At 48.0% G+C, this 20,377-nt stretch overlaps 1 protein-coding gene across 1 annotated transcript in view; it reads left to right on the top strand.

Moving 5' to 3' along the window:
* Positions 1 to 20,377, top strand: part of LOC147619566 (uncharacterized) — a 54,874-nt gene that overhangs the window by 13,820 nt on the left and 20,677 nt on the right. Inside the window, exons 3-4 of the mRNA XM_086773463.1 lie at positions 15,597 to 15,705; positions 15,888 to 16,157. Coding sequence (XP_086629589.1) covers positions 15,597 to 15,705; positions 15,888 to 16,157 — 379 coding nt within the window. The remainder of the gene's footprint in view (positions 1 to 15,596; positions 15,706 to 15,887; positions 16,158 to 20,377) is intronic.

Raw genomic sequence — 20,377 nt, forward strand, 5'->3', positions numbered from 1 at the left:
GGGGATCATTATCCAAGCTTGTGTGAGTCCGGGAAGCAAGCAACCAGCCCTGTAGCAACTCCCAAAGCTTCAATCAGCTCTCCAATGTGTTGAATAATGAATAAAACAGCCCAAAAGGCCTCTTGAGGGAGGCGCCTTTCTCCAGTGCCACCTAAGGGGCTTGGTGGGTGCACAAACTGGCTGACATGTGTCCCCCATAAGGTGTCCAGGTAGGTGTCCAGCCCATAGTGCTCCATTTGTCCTGTTTGTATAAGTTTAGGTCCAACCAAATGGGAAATGGCCATAAGCTGTCCGGACTTCATTAATTTTGGTCCAACCAAATGCGAACGCATTATAAGTTGTCCGGCCACTTATTAATGAGTGTGGACCTGCAAACCAATAAACTTTAGTAGTAAATGAAATAAGCTGTAAATTGAGTGTGGACGCACTTACCACCTGCAAAACCCATAAGCGCACAGTTTTAGGCCCAAGCAGGAGTGCACACACGTGTCCACAAGGTGCCCGGGCGTCCCCGGTCCCTCGGACTTCACAAGCCAAAATAACAAGCATTGTCCAGATAGCAAGACAATGTCACACAAAGTAAAATAAAGTTATGGCATGCATCATTTATGCATTGTGCACATGTAAACTTGGAGAACCACCTATCATCATTCTTGTACTTGAAAATATTCCGCCTGCCATCATAACACACCATGTGTGCATGGCCGGAATCCACACGGGCACCGCCCGAAAGTCCACAAATGTCCTGCCATGTCCTTGGACTCATATGCATCCACTCATATGATCCATACACATGCCCAGGTATAATACATACATGCATCCGCATGTTTCTAGGCCTGACACGCATCCGCATGTCCCTAGAATATAGGGATTTGTGACATCCCCCCGGCTTCTAATCAGTTGACCGCAACTGAAAAGCCTCCAGATAGGTCTTCAAAAGATCTGGGTAATCCTCGAAGTAGGCCTCATCCATCCATTTCGCATCCAAAGCTGAATAATTCTTGAACTTCACAAGGTACCTACGAACAAGTTTGCCTCCCGCAAGCTTTCGTTCCTTGTGAAAAACAATCTGTTCAGGTTGAAGAATCTCTTCCAGCTCATCCACCTCGGGTGGGTCTTCCAAAACCGGCTCAAACGGTGTCGGTCCCACATAAGGCCTCAATAGGCTCACATGAAAAGCATTATGCATGTTCCAATGATATGGGAGTACAAGCCGAAATGCAACATCATTGATCTTCTCCAAGATCTGAAAAGGTCCATAGTACCTGTTGGAAAGTTTAGGATACTTTCCCTCTTTTCCTGGCCTCTTCCGAAGGCGTGCCTTTTCAAATTTCAGCAAGACCCAATCACCTTGTTTGAATTGTACACCCTTCTATGCTTATCAGCTGCCTTTTTATTCTTGGTTTGAGACCTCTCTATGGCTGTCCGTACATGTGCAAATGCAGTATCCAAGTCTCTGACATACTCATCTGCTGCAAAAATCTCATCCTTTGTACGAAGGATGGGTGGTAGTACCACCTTGCCATAGATAATCTCAAAGGGCGCCTTGCCCGTAGAAGTATGTACCGTGTTGTTGTAGGCAAACTCCACAAGTGGCAAATACTTCTCCCAATCCGATTTGCGGTCGGATACATAAGATTTCAGCAAGTCGAGGACGGCTGAATTTGCTATTTCACTTTGCCCATCTGTCTGTGGATGGTAAGCTGATGAGAAGTTCAGCTTTGTACCCATATTGTCAAACAATGCGCGCCAAAATAAACTTGTGGTTCTAGGATCTCTATCCCCCACAATAGATTTAGGCATGCCATGGTGTTTGAATATCTGTGCCAAAAACATCCTAGCCATATGATCTGGCTTTATTGTCTTGCGCACGGGAATGAAATGTGCCTGCTTGCTAAACCTGTCAATAATGGTCCAAATAGCATCATTTCCCTGTGGCGTCCTTGGCAAATCCATAATGAAATCCATAGCAATGCTTTCCCATGGTTCATTTGGTATAGGCAAAGGTTGAAGCAATCCAGGTGCTTTATGTCTGTCAAATTTGACCTTTTGACATACCATACATTCACGTACATATGCTTCAATATCCTTGCGAATATGTGGCCAAAAGAAATACCTCTCCAAAGCTTGTGCTGTGGCCAAAATGCCTCTATGACCTGCATATGGAGGAGCATGGCACTCATCCATAACCTTATGGCGAAGGTTCTTTACCACACACATACGATTTTGCATCATGAGATATCCATCTCTTATGACATAAGATGGGACAGCAATACCCTCTTGCAAATCAGCCCATACATGTGCAAAATCCTCATCCAGATGATAAGTATTACGCATATCCGATAAGTCCTCATGGTATGCAACTGTAATAGCATGAACCTGTGGTCGTCTAGATAAGGCATCCGCCACCACATTCTTTTTCCCTGGAGTGTGTAAAATCTGAAAATGAAACATTGAGAGGAAATTTGCCCATCTCATATGCTTCTCTGAGAGCTTACTTTGAGTCAAAAAGTATCTCAAACTTTGATGATCAGTTTTGACCATAAAATCAGCCCCTAAAAGATAGTGTTTCCAAATAGTAAGGGCATGAATTACAGCCAACAACTCCTTCTCATAAACCTGTAAGTGAAGCTCTGCATGTTGCAAGCGTCTGCTCTCATAGGCAATGGCATGTCCTTCTTGGTTCAAAACAGCCCCTATGCAGTCCCCACTTGCATCACATTCCACAACAAAAGGTTTGTGCAAATCCGGAATAATGAGTACGGGTCCCGAGATGATTGCACTCTTCAACTTTTGAAAGGCATCTCTCTCTTCTTGTGTCCATTTAAAGATTGCTTTCTTCTTCGTTAAGTCATGTAACGGAGCGGCAATAAAAGCAAAATGCTTGACGAACCTCCTGTAGTAAGCACATAAACCAAGGAAGCTCCTCACTTCATGGACTGATTTCAGCTCTGGCCATTCTTGCATGGTTTGTATCTTTGCGGGATCCATGCGCACACCATCCTTTGATACAATGTGACCAAGATAGTGAATTTCTGGGAGGAAGAATTCACTCTTTTTTGCATTTATGTAGAGCTGATTTTCCTTAAGCTCTTTAAACACAATAGCCAGGTGCTCACGATGTTGGGCTTCATTCTTTGAGAATACAATAATGTCATCAAAGAATATACCTGTGAACTTTCTATGCTTTCTGAACACCTTGTCCATCATCCTGTTGAAGGTAGCGGGTGCATTTGTAAGGCCAAAAGGCACCACCAAAAACTCATAAAGACCAAAGGCTGTCCTGAATGCAGTCTTGTGTACATCTTGAGGTGCCACTCTCACTTGATGATACCCACTCTTGAGGTCTATTCGGCTGAAACATGCCGAACCTTCAAGCTTGTCCAAGATGTCATCAATGCGCGGAATGGGAAACCGATTCTTGATGGTTATCTTATTGAGGGCACGGTAATCAACACACATCCTGTAAGTACCATCCTTCTTTTGAACAAGAAGTACCGGCGAGCAATATGGCGAGGAACTAGGCCGAATCAAACCCTTTTCCAAAAGTTCATTCACCTGTGCCATAATCTCTTCTTGTTGACTAGCACTCACCCTGTATGGTGGCCTATTAGGTGGAGAGCTACCGGGAATTAGATCTATGCAATGATCTTCCGGCCTCTCTGGTGGCAACCTTGCTGGCAAAGCATTCGCAAAACAATCTTTGAACTCATTCAAAAAGTTAAGCTTGTCTTGATCTAATGTACTAACATCAACACTAGAATGTTCAATGGTATCACGTACAAAAACCAAGTAAGAACAAGCTGATTTCTTTATTGCCTTATTAATTTGTACATGGCTTACAAGAGGTATGGTACTTCCAGTAGTACCAGCATCTATAGAGTGCTCACGGCCTCTATGTACAAAGCTGATTTTCTTCTCTTTGTAAGCCTTAACAGGCTCTAAACGGTGATGCCAGGGCATCCCCAACAAAACATCACAACCTGTAAGAGGAGCCACTAGAAAGCTCTCATAGTCGAGGTAGTCCTGTATATGTACACGGAGCTTACCAATGACCGGAGTTACATCAACCTGTTTGCCCTCAAAGGCGGCATCTGCATTCATTTGCATTCCCATGTCTTCCACATTGAGACCTATGGCGGCAGCCATCTGTACGGATATAAAGTTATCTGTGGAAGCATCATCAAAAAGAAACAAAGCGGGCTGATCCTTCAATTTGCCCCAAGCCTTGCATATGACTCTACTCTTGGGCTCATGCCCTGTATTACCCTGCACATCGGGTACAACATTCACAAGAGGTTTTTGCACATTAGGCTCAGCATTCTTAGGATTCTGTGGGCATTTAGGATATATATGATCTTTACTGCCACACTTAAAGCATTTTCCAGCCTTCCTGTACTCTTCCAATTGCTGTTTTGAGAGCCCAAAATTGTGGCGTTTACCCCCCGGCTTCTTTTCGGAGTCATCCTTTGCATCTCGGCCATCTTTGGGAGCATTCTTAGGTGGCTGTCCACCCTTTTTCTGGTCATAACCAGCCCTGAATTTGCTCTTGTTTTGACCTGCAAATGGCTTATTTGTGGGTGCTTTTATGTGCAAGTTCTCCGCAATCATGGCTGAGTGTATAAGCTCTTGTATGGTCTTATTTGGGTACACTCCCAAGCTTTGTTGGATGATGTGATGGAGCCCCGATTCAAACTTTCTCTTCTTCTCGTCCTCTCCAATCTTCATGAAGGGAGTAACCTTGAGAAGGACTTTCCAAAACTTTGCTATGTATGAAGCAACGGACTCTCCCTCATCTTGGGACAGCCAATCCCACTCCTTGCGTACATCCTTTGCAAAGTTTGGTGGTAAGAATTGATCATAAAACTGAATTTTGAAAGAAGACCAAGTTGGGGCAGCACTTCCATCAAGTATTTTTGCAAGCCACCAATCACTTGCCGTATCCTTGAGATGCATTCCCACATGCCTGAGCATAGACTTTTCCGAAAAGTCTTCATTGCAAAAAGCTATCTCAAACTGTCTAATGAAAGCAAGTGCTTTGGTAGAGTCCATCCGTCCCTGAAAGTTTTCAAACTTTACATCCTTGTCACCGGATTTGAACTCTCGAGGCTTCTTCCTTCTATATGCATCCCTGTGTACATCCTGTTCATCTGCATGATGATGATGCCGCGATGAAGATTCACGATCCCTCTTCGTTCTCTCTTGAGCCACACTCTCCAAATGAGTGGAAAGCTCAACACGAGAACGGACATGTCTTCTTGGAGCAAAGCGGGAATGAGTAGAGGATCCCTCATCCTTACTCTTCTCTTGACCTGCATCAAGCCTAGCACCAGGGACTCTTGTCCTTTCAGCATTTGGCACTTGCTGTGCTCTTTCTGCTTGTTGTGCATCATGTGCATCACCACGGGCAGCCATGAGGGGTGGCTTCTTGAAAGCCAAACTACCATCTGCTTCGGTGTATACATCACCCTTAACCATTAGGTATGCAAGTGCAAGCTCTCGGGGTTTCTCAACATCCATTTCCTTTGCAATTGCTTCAAAAGTGACTTCATGGACCGAAGCCTTTGCCTTCGCAGCCAACACCCTTTGTACATCCGGGTCATTTTTCAATGACCTAAGCTCTTCGGTTTCAGCCCTATAGCGTCGCACTTGACGCCTCAAAGATTCCAAATCAGAATGCATAGTGTCATGAGTACCTGCATCTCCATAGACATCATGTATGAATACATCTCAAACAAGAGAATCTGTAGGTACATCCGCCCTACACACAGGTACATCCGCCCTGCACAAGCCTCTTCACAGGTACATCCGCCCTGCACAAGAGTATCACAATCCTCACAGGTACTCCGCCCTGCACAGGATGTAAATGGATCTTTAGGCCCTGTTTCCACGCGAGAAACTGATCCAGAAACCTGTGTTCTCCGCGAGCAAGTGTTCCCAATGCTTGCCCTAAACACCTGTTACACCAGGAATCCTTGAGACACATCCATGCTCACATATTCCATTGCTGTCCGGCCTGTTTTATGCAATAACCAGTCCAAAACAGCAGCTTTCCATCGCGAGAAATCCACCTGAAAAGGGTCCTATAGCCCTGTGGAGGTCCCTAGAGCTGTCCTGTATTGTCCAAGTTGACTTTGGACACCTGTAACCAGCCCAAAACTCGCAATAACCAGAAAATACAGGTCTGAAATTTACCAACCAGCCCTTTAGAAGAGTGTGGGGATCATTATCCAAGCTTGTGTGAGTCCGGGAAGCAAGCAACCAGCCCTGTAGCAACTCCCAAAGCTTCAATCAGCTCTCCAATGTGTTGAATAATGAATAAAACAGCCCAAAAGGCCTCTTGAGGGAGGCGCCTTTCTCCAGTGCCACCTAAGGGGCTTGGTGGGTGCACAAACTGGCTGACATGTGTCCCCCATAAGGTGTCCAGGTAGGTGTCCAGCCCATAGTGCTCCATTTGTCCTGTTTGTATAAGTTTAGGTCCAACCAAATGGGAAATGGCCATAAGCTGTCCGGACTTCATTAATTTTGGTCCAACCAAATGCGAACGCATTATAAGTTGTCCGGCCACTTATTAATGAGTGTGGACCTGCAAACCAATAAACTTTAGTAGTAAATGAAATAAGCTGTAAATTGAGTGTGGACGCACTTACCACCTGCAAAACCCATAAGCGCACAGTTTTAGGCCCAAGCAGGAGTGCACACACGTGTCCACAAGGTGCCCGGGCGTCCCCGGTCCCTCGGACTTCACAAGCCAAAATAACAAGCATTGTCCAGACAGCAAGACAATGTCACACAAAGTAAAATAAAGTTATGGCATGCATCATTTATGCATTGTGCACATGTAAACTTGGAGAACCACCTATCATCATTCTTGTACTTGAAAATATTCCGCCTGCCATCATAACACACCATGTGTGCATGGCCGGAATCCACACGGGCACCGCCCGAAAGTCCACAAATGTCCTGCCATGTCCTTGGACTCATATGCATCCACTCATATGATCCATACACATGCCCAGGTATAATACATACATGCATCCGCATGTTTCTAGGCCTGACACGCATCCGCATGTCCCTAGAATATAGGGATTTGTGACACAAGTCCTCAAAGGCCTCATCCTCTAGAGGTGCAGGTGCACCACTAGTACTAGCCTCTCGAGAAGATCGTGTAGTGCGAGCCGGAGCCATGATCTCCTCATAGAGCATAGAATAGATGTCTCTCTCCTCCTGAGGAATGTCGGGAATCTCCTTGCACTTCATGATATCAATCTTATCTGGATTCACTTGGCGAGGCTCAATGGGATGACCCTTTTGTTCTAGCAATCGGAGATTGCAATGACAAAAGACAAGCCTCTCCAATTGTGTTGAGGAGAGTCTTTCTCTTTTTCGTGTGAAAAAGAGCCCATGTACTCCAGTTTCTCTCACAAGGCCCTCAACTGCAATCCTGGGAGAGAACTCTCAATGCGATCCGTCTCTACATTGTACAAAAAAGAATGTTAAGTTAGAGTCAAAAAGAGAGTAGCATTTGAATGTAGATTTTGAAAGAGTAGGACTCACGAGACAAAGATACAAGATTCAAGAATCAAGAAACCTTACCAAGTTGGGTGTCCCAATACCGTATTTCTCCCACCAAGACACTGGCTCCAACTGTGTCTCCCTGAGCAATACAGTAGCTCGCCCAAACATATGGCTACCGTTGCGGTAAATGAGAAGCTCATCCTCGAGCTTTCTCATCAGCTGTATATCACCTCCCACTCCCACCAACTTGGTAATGTACTCGATCCATCCTGACTCTAGCACCTCATTGAGGTATTGCTCCTCATTCCTCCAAAGGGGATGCAAAATGTGAGCAATAGCATGGATTGGCCTATGAAACCAATCCCAACGCCGATTCCAGATCTCCTTAATATCTTGAACTCTACATGTAACATGTGACATACATAAGAGATCAAGATTTATAAAATAACTTATAGGAAGACTCAAGAGAAAGACTCAAAGACTAAAGTTAAAGCCCAAGGGTGAGCACCTGTCACGCGACAAGGTAGTGAAATCATTGAGAGCTTCACCAATTCTGTCCATGAACTCATAAAGCAGCCCAATGGTACTTCCCTCCATGTCTGTGAGCCGAAGGACACTATACACCAAGTATCTCTCATGACCATACGAGAGAATGCTATAGACTTGGGGTCATCCTTGTCCTCCCATGCTGTCCATTCACGACACACAACAGTGCGTCATAAGCCACGTCGCACTCTCACTAGTCTCTCCACCACAATAAACATATATGCAAACCGAGTTTTGGAGGGCTTTAGAAGCTCAAGATCACTATTGGCCCTGTACATGCTCAAACCCTTTGGCCTCTTTGTGACAAAGTTCACCATGGTAGATGCAGCTGAGAGGATCAGGAGATGCCAGCACCCCCTCCTTTGCCCCCACCCCCCACCCCCACCCCCCCTCCCCCTTCCCCCCCTCCGCTTCCACCTTCGCCTCCTCCCGTTCCCGCTCCCGTTTTGTCAGCGGCTCCTTCTCCACCCCCCCCCCCCTCCTCCCCCTCCGCTCGCCTCAACTCCCCGGGAGGCCTTGGCAGTACCCTGGCGCTCACCTGCAGTCCGGCGGGCACTGAGCACCGACCTTGCTCGAGCACCGCAGAGGAGACTTACCATGCCGATTCAGGCTTCACGGATATCCTCTATCCGCAGTCGGCTGTGTAGTCTCGACACTAGACAGCGCTCGGAGGCTTTTGACTACTCCTTCACACGGCTTTTTGGAGCGGAGGGTCCCCATCAGCCAGCACCCATCAGAGTTCATGTAGTGATACCTCCGGCCCGAGGGGAGGAGGCACTTGATTCAGCGGTGGCCTTCTCCTTCCCTCTCTGTGGCCCTAGCGACCGGGAGTGGACTCTGGATCTCGCTCTTAGCATTTTGAAGACTCAGGCACCATGTGAGCGATCTGGAGGTGACAGACGTGATAGGCTGACTCTGGGAGTTGGCTCATTTTTTCTTTGATACCGGGAGTGTGGATGCCTCCGGGATTCGACATTTGGTGGTTCGCATAGTGGCAGACCTAGCACGCGACCCTGGTTATGTATGCATACACGAGGTTGCTCTCTCTGAGCGGGAGGCAGTCGCCATGGGACAGCCACTGGCGCCTGATCCGAGATTCTTGCAGCACACCGGGTGGGCAGATTCGTAGCCGCTTGGATGGGGACTATTCTCCATCCAAGCCGCTTGCGAAGGCCCGCCGTACGGCTGAGACAGCCTCCACCTCAGCAGGTCATCCGTGAGGATCATCTCATGGAATGTACAGGCGCACACTATGTACGTTATCGTGGCTGCTTGAGGCAGGAGCTTCAGAGATGTCTGGTTGGGGGCAGTATTGATATTCTGATGATGCAGGAGCACCATTTGAGTGAGAGCAGGATCTGGAGATACGGTTCGGTGATGCCTGGTAGATGGGACACATTTTGGTCTGTAGGGTTTGGCCCCTTGGGTGGGCAGGGAGGAGTATGTATGGTCATTATGGATGTATGGCGGCAGGCCATTGTGGATCGCGGGGTCATTGTGCCTGGTAGAGCACAGTATGTTATTCTGAGGATGCATGATGAGCTCTTTGGCATGCTCAATGTCTATGCGCCCAACCATGCTAGTGCCAGAGCAGAGTTCTGGACCCTTGTTACGGATGCATTGCCTGAGGCCGCACATTGGTGTGTCGGGGGAGACTTCAACATGCTTGAGGACCCGGCCGATAGGGTGGGAGGCAGTCATGTTACAGTGCACGGCACGGAGCTTGCAGCTTGGGAGCGATTTTGCATGACACTGCGGATCACTGATGCATGGCAGCATGAGGCTTTCTCCCGCTCTCAGGACAGTCTTAGTTTTTCTTGGTCGGATAGCCGGCAGGGAGGGACTAATCTATCACGGATTGATCGCTTCTATGTGGGTGACAGGTTCGGGGAGCGTGGGGGCTCCGTTGGCATTCTCGCTGGCACCTCTTTTTCAGACCATGTGCCAGTTATTTTGACACTTGAGGAGAGGACACGGGATACCAACTTGCAGTTGAGGATCCCAGAGAGGGTACTTACAGATCCTAGTCTTTCTGAGGACATAGAGAGGATATGGCATGATAGCCAGAGCTCTGACCAGGATGCAGCGGGCCAGTGTGCCCAGGGACTCATCGAGCTCAGCTCTTTTTTGCACGCTGTAGCCTTGACACGGCTGGGAGAGACATGAGAGCAGGAGTGTCGTTTGAGACGTAGCCTTGCTTCGCTCCAGCGCCTTCAGGAGCAGCAACCTACATGTGAGTGGGTGGCGTCCTAGCTGAGCTAGGCACGCCAGGAGGTTAGAGAGGCAGAGGAGCAAAGACATGAGTTCTACTATCATCGCCAAGCCTCTCAGTGGATGCAGCTTGGTGATAGAGTGATTGGGGAGTTCTTTGAGATTACTGGACCCCGCCATGCTCGAGCAGGAGTATGCCAGCTCAGGAGGGAGGACGGATCGTTAGCCACTGAGCCCGGGGAGATCAGAGCCATTGCCACTGAGTTCTATAGAGACCTGCTTTCAACGGAGCCAGCCACGGAGGCACGGGATGCTTGCAGACAGACTGTGTGGGCCCATGTGCAGAGGAGGGTCACAGATCGTATGTGCACAGTTCTGGGTGAGCCTCTTTCAGAGGTTGAGCTTGCTAAGGCTTTGAGGGTCCTTCCGCGCCATAGTTGCCCTAGGGAGGACGGATTGACGCTTGCCTTTTTTATGCGCTATTGGGACCTTTTGGGGCCAGGCCTCCGCAGGGGCTTTCAGTATGTTTTGGACACCGGGGTGATGCCACAGAGCTTTTCAGAGGGCTTAATCTTTCTTATCCCCAAGGGGGAGGGAGTGTTAGATGATATTCGGCATTGGAGACCTATTACGATCCTCATACTGTCTACAAGGTCTTAGCAAAGACCTTGAGTTAGAGGATCCACCCCTTCCTTGGGGAGTTGATTCATGCTACCCAGACAGGATTCGTCAAGGAGCGCAGTATCCTTGACAACATTTTCACCTTCTGGGAGGAGACGGCCCGAGCTAGATTTCTCGGTGAGGACCTGGTTGTGATGCTTCTCGATTTTGAGAAGGCATACGATAGAGTCGATTGGGGTTTCTAAGAGCGCACTATGCTTCGCCTGGGCTTTGAGCCAGTTTGGATTCGAGGAGTGGCGGCTCTATATTCCACAACTTGTAGCCAGGTGCTGATGGCAGGAGGACGGGGCCGAGTTTTGAGTTGACCAGATCAGTCCGTCAGGGGTGTCCTCTCGCTCCGTTTCTTTTTCTCTTCTTTGCTGAGGCTATGAGCATGTATTTGACGGCAGAGGAGGTTGGTTTGAGAGGACTCCAGCTCCCAGTCCGGGGTGAGGACCTGCTCGATGCTGAGTTTGCTGATGACACGGGATTGTTTTTGCATGGCCAGGAGGCCAATCTTCAGAGGGCAGAGCAGTCGCTACAGGTTTTTGGTGCAGCTTCTGGAGCATTGATCGATTGGCGCAAGACAGTGGCCTTTTGGATCAGTAGCGCTCCCACCCCGGCATGGAGCCTAGACCTGGGTTTTAGATGGGTTCCTGGCACAGCAGTGCGGTATTTGGGATGCCAGATTGGACTAGATTTGTCACATGAGCAGATCGCCCCGCTTCTTCTGAGCATTCGGAAGAAGCTTTTGTATTGGAGTACAGCTCGGCTATCCTTGGCTGGGAGGGTGGTGGTGACAAATTAGGTGCTTTTAGCGACCATGTGGTACATCACGTCTTGCTGGATCTTCTCGAGCTCTTGCATCAGCCAAGTACAGAGGCTGATCAAGAACTTTCTTTGGTCTGGGCGGGATGGTCAGCCAGCCCGGGCTAAGGTTGCTTGGGCAGTTATTACTCTTCCGCTGGCCCAGGGGGGCTTGGGCATTATAGATCCAGTTGATCAGAGTAGAGCCTTATTGGGGAAGCTTATTGTTCGGGGGCTGCTTCCAGGCACTGAGCCTTGGAAGGAACTCCTTTTTCAGCGACTGCAGGCTAGGGCTCCCCCAGCAGGGGGCACTTGGGCACCAGAGGGATGGGAGGACAGATTTGCCTTGAGCATCCTGCGAGCTTGGGAGTTGCTGAGACCGGGGCTTTCTCAGAGACCTCCTACTTGTGATGAGGAGCGGGCTAGACAGCCGCTCATCTGGAGCCAAGCGGTACGCACAGAGCAGGGTCATATGTTGGGATCTCGGCCTCGTCTAGCCTGGGGACCATTGGCGGCAGGCCCAGCACGCAGTTTTGGAGACTGGCAGGCCTTCTGCAGTCTCCCAGAGGAGATCCAGGTGGAGAGGCTGAGTCACTTCAGAGGGGGGCTGATTATGAGGGATGACATTCAGGAGGCACTCACTGAGGAGTGGTTCACGCCTCTCGAGCCAGCGGCCCCACGGTGGATGGGAGCCTTTACACAGTTGGAGATCCTGATTACTGTCAGAGCTTGCACTGAGGATGGTAGATGCCTCTACTATGAGATCCAGAATGAGGGCAGACTTCAGAGAGTGGAGGCGGAGTCGCCTTTGGTTGCAGAGTGCATCTTTCAGAGGATACGGGTAGTGGCCGTCGCTTCCCGGAAGTGGCATATTGATCCAGACCTTGCAGATGTGGACTCTGATTGGCGCATATGGGCATATGCTGCGCGTCCCTTGGCCCGGCTCCAGTGGGACCTTGGCGAGTACGAGTGGGATGATCCTTATGCATCCCCCGAGGCCACAGAGATCACCTTTTTCCAGTACACTGTTCGGTTGGGGAGACATATTTTGACTGCGAGGAGGATGGTCTCTCGAGCTGCATCGGAGCATTGGCGGCTACAGGGACTCTCACACGAGTTCCTGGAGGATTTTTGGACCAGGCTCTGGGCTAGTCGACAGGCATGCAAGATCTTGACCTTCCAGTGGCTGGTTGTCCACAGGGGCTCTGCAGTTGGCACCTGGCTTGTCTACAATGGTCTTCCGGCGGCCTGCGTCCGATGCGGCCACCCTTTGGAGACATAGAGACACTGCCTATGGGACTGTCCACAGGCGCAACAGATTTGGCTGCGGATGCTTCGCATTCTGGCCCCCCTCTCTCCAGAGGGCATGTATACGTGGAGTGCCGCTACTTGGTCGACTTCGTCAGGGCCTGCTCTGGGATACGAGACGGAGCAAGACAACCAGGTTATCAGATTCATTAGGGGCCAGCCTCGCCTTGTTCGTGCACCGGATTTCTCGTCCGCCGGCTGGACACAGGAGAGGGATCTACGATGGGAGCTCCTCAGCAGCCTCACCATCTGGTTCACATGGAGAGCCCGGTGTTTCAGGGCCTTCGAGGGGAGACTGGAGCCACCAGCAGAGACTTCGGGGGATTTGGCAGGAGTTGATCCACACCCTGCGAGGACAGTATGACCGCATCCGGGGCGACTCGGATGAGGCGATCTTGCGGCGCTAGGCCTTTCACACCACTTGGCGCAGCGGCCCCTTCTATACCCTACACGCGGGTACCCCCCGCTGGCACTACAGGCCACCTGTTTGGCTTTTCCCCCCTCCTATTGTATGATATAGCCTCTCAGTTCTTTGTACTGATATTTGTACCTTTTTGCACCTAGGGAGAGTCTCCCTAGCTGCCTTGATTGGATCTCTGCTCTGCCTTCTTATGAGCAGGAGAGGGTTTTTGTAGCCCAACGGGCGTTTTTTATATAACTAATGAAAGGATCTTTTCTCGGAAAAAAAAAAGAATATCAAAAACTTGGAAGAGCCGCTCAGGAGAACTGCCAACAATGCGGAAGAGGATGGAGGCCTAGCCTAGCCGAATGGTGTCCCCATCCCCAAGTCCCTGTGTCCACCATAAGTGGGGGATGAGGGAGACAACGGGGCGTAGTGCCCCATATAGGATGGCCATGAAAAACGAATCTCAGCATGTGCGATAGAAGCTGTTGACATGGTAGTGTAGGAGCGAAGGGTGGCAAATTTCAACGCCAACACCTCCCTAGAAAGAGATGCCGGAATGATGCCGAGCAACAGCGCCCGAACGATGCCGAGTGGGAGCGAACTTGAGGAGGAGCCCAAGAGCCGAATAGGCTCTGATACCATATCAGAAACGCGGAAGAGCAGCCCAGGAGAACCGCCAACAATGCGAGAGGACGGAGGCCTAGCTTGGCCAAATGGTCTCCCCACCCCCAAATCCCTGTGTCCACCATAAATGGGCGATGAGGGAGACCACGGGCATAGTGCCCCATATAGGAGGGCCCTGAAGACCGAATCACAGCATGTGGGATAGAAGCCCAGCATGTGGCAGTGTAGGAGAGAAGGGTGGCGAATTTCAACGCCAACATAGTAACCTTTATTTGAGATCAGACACGAAGGTGTCCCGTGCATACTGCGGAGCCCCTGTGATCGGGTCGATACCAATGCTTCCATGAGGTGACCTTTTTGCTAGAAAGGTGAGGTGCCGCCAGGTGGACGTGATCTTGAGGATCTGAAAGCTTTGCCAACGGAAAATATGCTACAAATTGATGAATGAATTGTATGACTACAGCATGATCACCTTACCATCATACTTACTAAAGTTCGGTTGAGCTCGTATGGCGGTGGTGGTTGGGGTGGTGGAGGAACTCGGTCCCTGGTGCACTTGTGTAGGGAGAAGAGACAGCATGTTTGCCTGCATAGCGGCTATCAACTGTTGGTTCTGGAGTTCATAGCTTCACGTTCAAGCCTTTCTTGGGTTGCTTGGTCTGCCTGTCTTTGGTCTTCTTCTGAAAATGTGGACACTCTAGATGTGCATTTTTTGGCAAAATCAGGTGTTGGCAAGTTTGGGGATCCCCGCATGGTGGGGGTTGGCCCTTGGGGTTTGGGTTGTTCCTAGTGGCTGGAACCAGTGTTGTGTCTTAGCGTCTGATAAATATGCATCATAACTATTCAATTAAATTGAATCAAATGGCTTCCATGAGACTCTTTGTTGAGAGGACTTCCTCTCCTGGACTGGTTATGTGGGAGGGCTGCTATTCCAAGAAGGGAGAGTCTAGGGTGTCCTTGACGAACTGTAGCACCACTTTCAGTATGTTGGCCACACTTGCAACTAGTCGTCTTTGGGGTTTGCATCAAGAAGGTTCATACGTAAGTCTTACTCTTTCTCCCCTACCATGTGGGACTAAGACTTTTGTGCACCCAAAGGTGTACACCTCACGTTTATGTTTTGGGCCAATGAAGGCAAGAAATACATGTTTACACGGTGTGAATGGTACTCTTGTGGGGTTGAGCCCTTGACCTCAGTAAGTCTTGGAGATAGCTTTCAATGTGAGGGCATGCTAAATGGTTCTTGAAACCGATTTGAAGAAAAAACTGAAAATACATAGAGAAGAGGATGAGAAGATGGTGCAAATTATTGGAGACATGAGGTAGTGGCTGGTTTGGTAAGTTGAGGGAGGCCTTAGTGCGTGCTTTCTGTATGACAGGGGTTGTAAATGTTGTAAATGGACATGCTGTTTTCATTCTAGAAATTTCTCAGAGTTACTGCTTGTATACTACCACATTCAGCCTTAGCGCCCAAAACCATGAATCCTTACATTTACATTTTTTTTCAAATTTTCAGGTCTATCACTCGTCATTTGTGAATACAGAAGGGGTTCAACAAGCATGCGGATGCCCTCTTCTGCCCTTGAAGAGCCACATCAGAGGACCTGCACCGGCAGCTGAATCAGGTTGATTTCCCCCCCTTTCTTTTCTTCTCTTCCCTCAAGCTACTCCGCACAACACACATGCAGGCGTATGCGCACACGATGTGCATGCACGCACGCACACACTTGCTTCATGTGCTCACATTTTTTTAATGTTGTGGACTGACAACTTCACATTGTTGATAATTTCTATTTTTTTTGAGCAGAAAAGGTTGACATTATTGATGAGGCTATAACCTTTTTTCGGGCCAACATTTTCTTCCGCAAGTTTGATGTCAAGAGCTCTGCTGACAAACTCTTGATATACTTAACACTCTACATCAATATGGCCCTCAAAAGGATAGAAAATTGCAGGACTGAAGCAGAAGGAACAAAAGCTATCATTACCCTGGGTCTTGAAAGGTTTCCTATTCCTGGAGAACCTGGTTTCGCTCTCGGGGGCTTATTCACACCTCCACTCTCTCAACAGGAAGGCGGTAAGATTGCATTCTTTAAAAGTCCAGAAACTAATAATTTATTTTCATAGGACAGGGTTTGTTTTCTCTTAATTAACAGATATGAATCACGCTTCTCGCTTAAAGGAACATTTGCTCCGAGGAAGAACCGGCGTTCCGCAATTGCGAGAAATGTCGTATTGATGAGGTCCCATCATCATCAGCCTTCATTCTTTGAAGCCTACCCGTGTAGCTTATTACAAATTTGCTATCACTGATTGGCTCTGCCATAGTGTATTCGAAATTGCCCATGAGCTAATCGGCCCTTTCTTTATCACATATTTCAGTGAAAGTATTATTACGACTCTTTCTTACTCTTGCGGTTGCTAGCGCGCACGCGTGCGCGCGCGCGCACACACACACACACACACGCGTGTTACCATGTATGCATGCTATATATAATATGTATATACGAATGTATGTAAACAGACTTGCATACATACGTACATGCTCACAAGCACACATACATACATAAAAATATACAAACACATTACTATGCATAAGTAGAATCATAAATTCTTTTATCTGGAGTTGTATGAAATATATAGCTATAGACATCCAGAGGGTTTAGTCTGGTGGGATTTGAATACATTCCTGCCCGGCCTTCACCACCGGGCTACACACCGGTGGACAGAAATTCTTCACCCCCCCATGCAATGCGTGCGCGCAGAGAGAGAGAGAGAGAGAGAGAGAGAGAGAGAGAGAGAGAGAGAGTAAGTATACATATTAAGCGTCTACTAAAGACCCAATGGGCCTATGAGACCATGGCATCTCATCATGGAATGGAAAATAAAATAGAAACAAAACATAGCTATCTTACTGGGGTGATACAAAACTGTCCTTGGAAACTCATCATGGAATACCAGGAACATGGACCACATCTCATCATGGAATGGAAAATAAAATAGAAACAAAACATAGCTATCTTATGATGGGGAGAAACCTGTCAATTAGGGTTTAGAGTTCATTCATGGGAGACATACACAGAGAAGCAAGGGAGAGAGAGAGAGAGTTGTGGGGATAAGTCAACTCATGAAAAGCATGAGTGTGTGACTCCCCTATCACACATGTATATTGCACTTGTACACATAGTGCACTTAGTACATTAAAAGTACTAAGTGTACTATGTACTATAACTTATGGGCTTGTACACACTATAAGGGTGGGCATAACGCCTTTACCCCAACAACCTCCCACTTAAAGGCAAAGTGCCCTTAAGTAAAGGAAAAGAAAAAAAAATCAGCATGTACATGATAATATACAAGGCCATATCAAGGCTGAAACTGGCCTCATCCAATGCCCATCAAGTGTCTGCAATGAGCAAACCGCTCCGGAGGCAAACTCTTCGTCAACAGATCAGCCGGGTTGTCATCCGTGTGAATCTTAACAAGCTGAATTTGCTTGTTCTCTATCACCTCTCTGATGAAGTGATACTTCACATCCACATGCTTTGTCTTTGCATGAAAAACAGGGTTCTTTGCCAACTGAATGGCACTCTGACTGTCACAATGCAACAATGGAATATCCCCTGTATAACCCAAATCAACTACTAACCGAGATAGCCATAATGCCTCCTTGCAAGCCTCTGTGGCTGCAATATACTCGGCCTCTGTAGTAGATAAGGCAGTGCACTTCTGCATCCTGGATATCCATGACACAGCACCTCCTGTGAATGTAAATACATAACCGGTAGTAGACTTCCGGTTATCTGGATGACCGGCATAATCCGAATCCGTGTAACCATGCACTAATGCATCCTGTTTGCCAAAGCAAATGCACAAATCCTGTGTGCCCTTCAGGTATCTCATGACACCTTTCACTGCTTCCCAATGCTTCTTGCCAGGGTTGGCCATGTATCTAGAAACCACTCCCACTGCAAATGCAATGTCCGGCCTAGTAGCAACCATGGCATACATGAGACTGCCACAAGCTGAAGCATACGGAATCTTGGCCATATCAGCCCTGTCTCTATCTGACTGTGGGCTGTCCATAGCACTGAGTTTCACATATGGAGGCAAAGGAGTACTAGCCTTCTTCCCCCCGTCCATATTGAACCTCTGCAAAACTTTGCCAATATATTCCTTCTGAGACAAATACAACACATGCTGATTTCTGTCCCGAAGTATCCGCATACCCAAGATGTGATTTGCATCACCCAGATCCTTCATATCAAAGGTCTCATGCAGCCTCTTTTTCAATGCATCCATCTCTTTACGAGATTTCCCGGCAATCAACATATCATCAACATACAAAATGAGAATCAAGAGACTGCCATCCAAAGCTTTCTTGGTGTACAAGCAGTGATCAATGTCACTTCTCCTGAATTTCTGAGATTTCATGAATGTATCAAATTTATGATACCATTCTCTTGGTGCCTGTTTGAGCCCATAAAGACTCTTTTTCAGCTTGCATACAAGCTTCTCCTTTCCACTTACTGCATAACCCTCTGGCTGCTGCATATATATCTCCTCATGGAGATCACCGTGAAGAAAAGCAGTCTTCACATCCATCTGAATCAAGTCCAGATCATCATGCGCAACCAAAGCCAACACAGCTCTAAGTGTGGTCATTTTGACCACTGGAGAGAAGATCTCATCAAAGTCCACACCATATTCCTGCTTGAAGCCCTTAGCCACTAACCTGGCTTTGTATCTTGGCTTTGCATCTGATGCAACTTTGAGCCTGTATACCCACTTACATGGCAAAACCTTCTTGCCTGCAGGCAAATGCACCAACTTCCATGTTCCATTTTTATGCAGAGAATCCATCTCTGACTTCATGGCACGCTCCCATAGAGCCTTGTCTGCCCTCTGTAAAGCCTCTTTATAACATGAGGGCTCCCCACAGTCAGTTAGCATCAAGTAGTCAACCCCTGGAACAAACCTGTCAGGGGCTCTGGAGGGTCTAGTGGACCTCCGTACCCAATGACCATCATTTGCAGGTTGCTGTCCAGCCTGCATATCACCCATTGGTGGCTCCTGTTCCATGCCATAAGGCTGAAAAATCATGCCCGGTATGTCCTCCAACTGTGGTATATCCATAGGGATATCTTCCGCCATATCTGGCTGTCCATTTGGACCATTTTCAGCACCATTTAAGGGCTGGTTTTCCTGCTGTAATGGCTGATTTACAGCCCTTTGTTGTTGTCCATGATGTCCATCGTCATCAAAGATGACTCTGCCAGGCTCCTGTTGCCTTGCAGGCTCTTTATACATGCATGTTTCATCAAAAATGACATCATTGCTGCGTATGATCTTTCTATTTATGGGATCCCAAAGTCTATACCCCATTTCACCTCTGTCACCATATCCTAGGAATATGCATTTGTGAGACTTAGGATCAAGTTTGGTGCGCATTTCCCTGCGTATGTGCACGTACGCAACGCAACCAAACACTCTCAAGTGCTTGTATGACGGAGGCTTCCCTGTCCATACCTCTTCTGGCACTTTCCCACCAAGCCTCGTGTTAGGTGACCTATTTATAAGGTGAACGGCTGTCATAACAGCTTCAGCCCAAAAACCATGAGGTAATGCAGCATGTGACAACATAGAACGGACCTTCTCCTGTATGGTCCTGTTCATCCTCTCTGCTGTCCCGTTTTGTGGAGGATCATAAGGAGTAGAGAGCTCCCTCTTGATGCCTTTAGCATCACAAAAGTCCTGAAACTGTTTGGACGTATACTCTCCACCATTGTCGGAACGCAAAGCCTTCAGTGTTTTGCCAGTTTGATTCTCAACAAGAGCAACAAACTTCTCAAACACTGAGAATGTATCACTCTTCAAACGAAGAGGATAAACCCACACCTTGCGTGTGGCATCATCAATAAAAGACACAAAATATTTTGCCCCTCCCAAAGAAAGCTGAGGCATCTCACATACATCTGTATGCACAAGCTCTAACTGAGCATCTTTCTGTCCAAGAGCTTTCTTGTGGGGGCACTGTAGTTGCCTACCATAAATACAATGCTCACAAAACTGAAAACTTGAAAACTTTAGAGAAGGCAAGTAACCCAAACGAGACAATTGCTCCATTCCCTTGACACTCATGTGTCCCAACCGGCTATGCCACATAGAGATTTCCGGCAGCTCGGTTGCATTTACATTAGCATGGTGACAAACACCTGCATGCATGAAATAAAGAGTGTCCACCTTAGAGCCTCTGGCAACAACCAGTGAGCCCTTACTAATCTTCCACTTTCCACT

The sequence above is a fragment of the Cibotium barometz genome, chromosome 33 (assembly GCF_041138505.1).
Source record: "Cibotium barometz isolate CiBa-2024 chromosome 33, ASM4113850v1, whole genome shotgun sequence".
Lineage (NCBI taxonomy): Eukaryota > Viridiplantae > Streptophyta > Polypodiopsida > Cyatheales > Cibotiaceae > Cibotium > Cibotium barometz.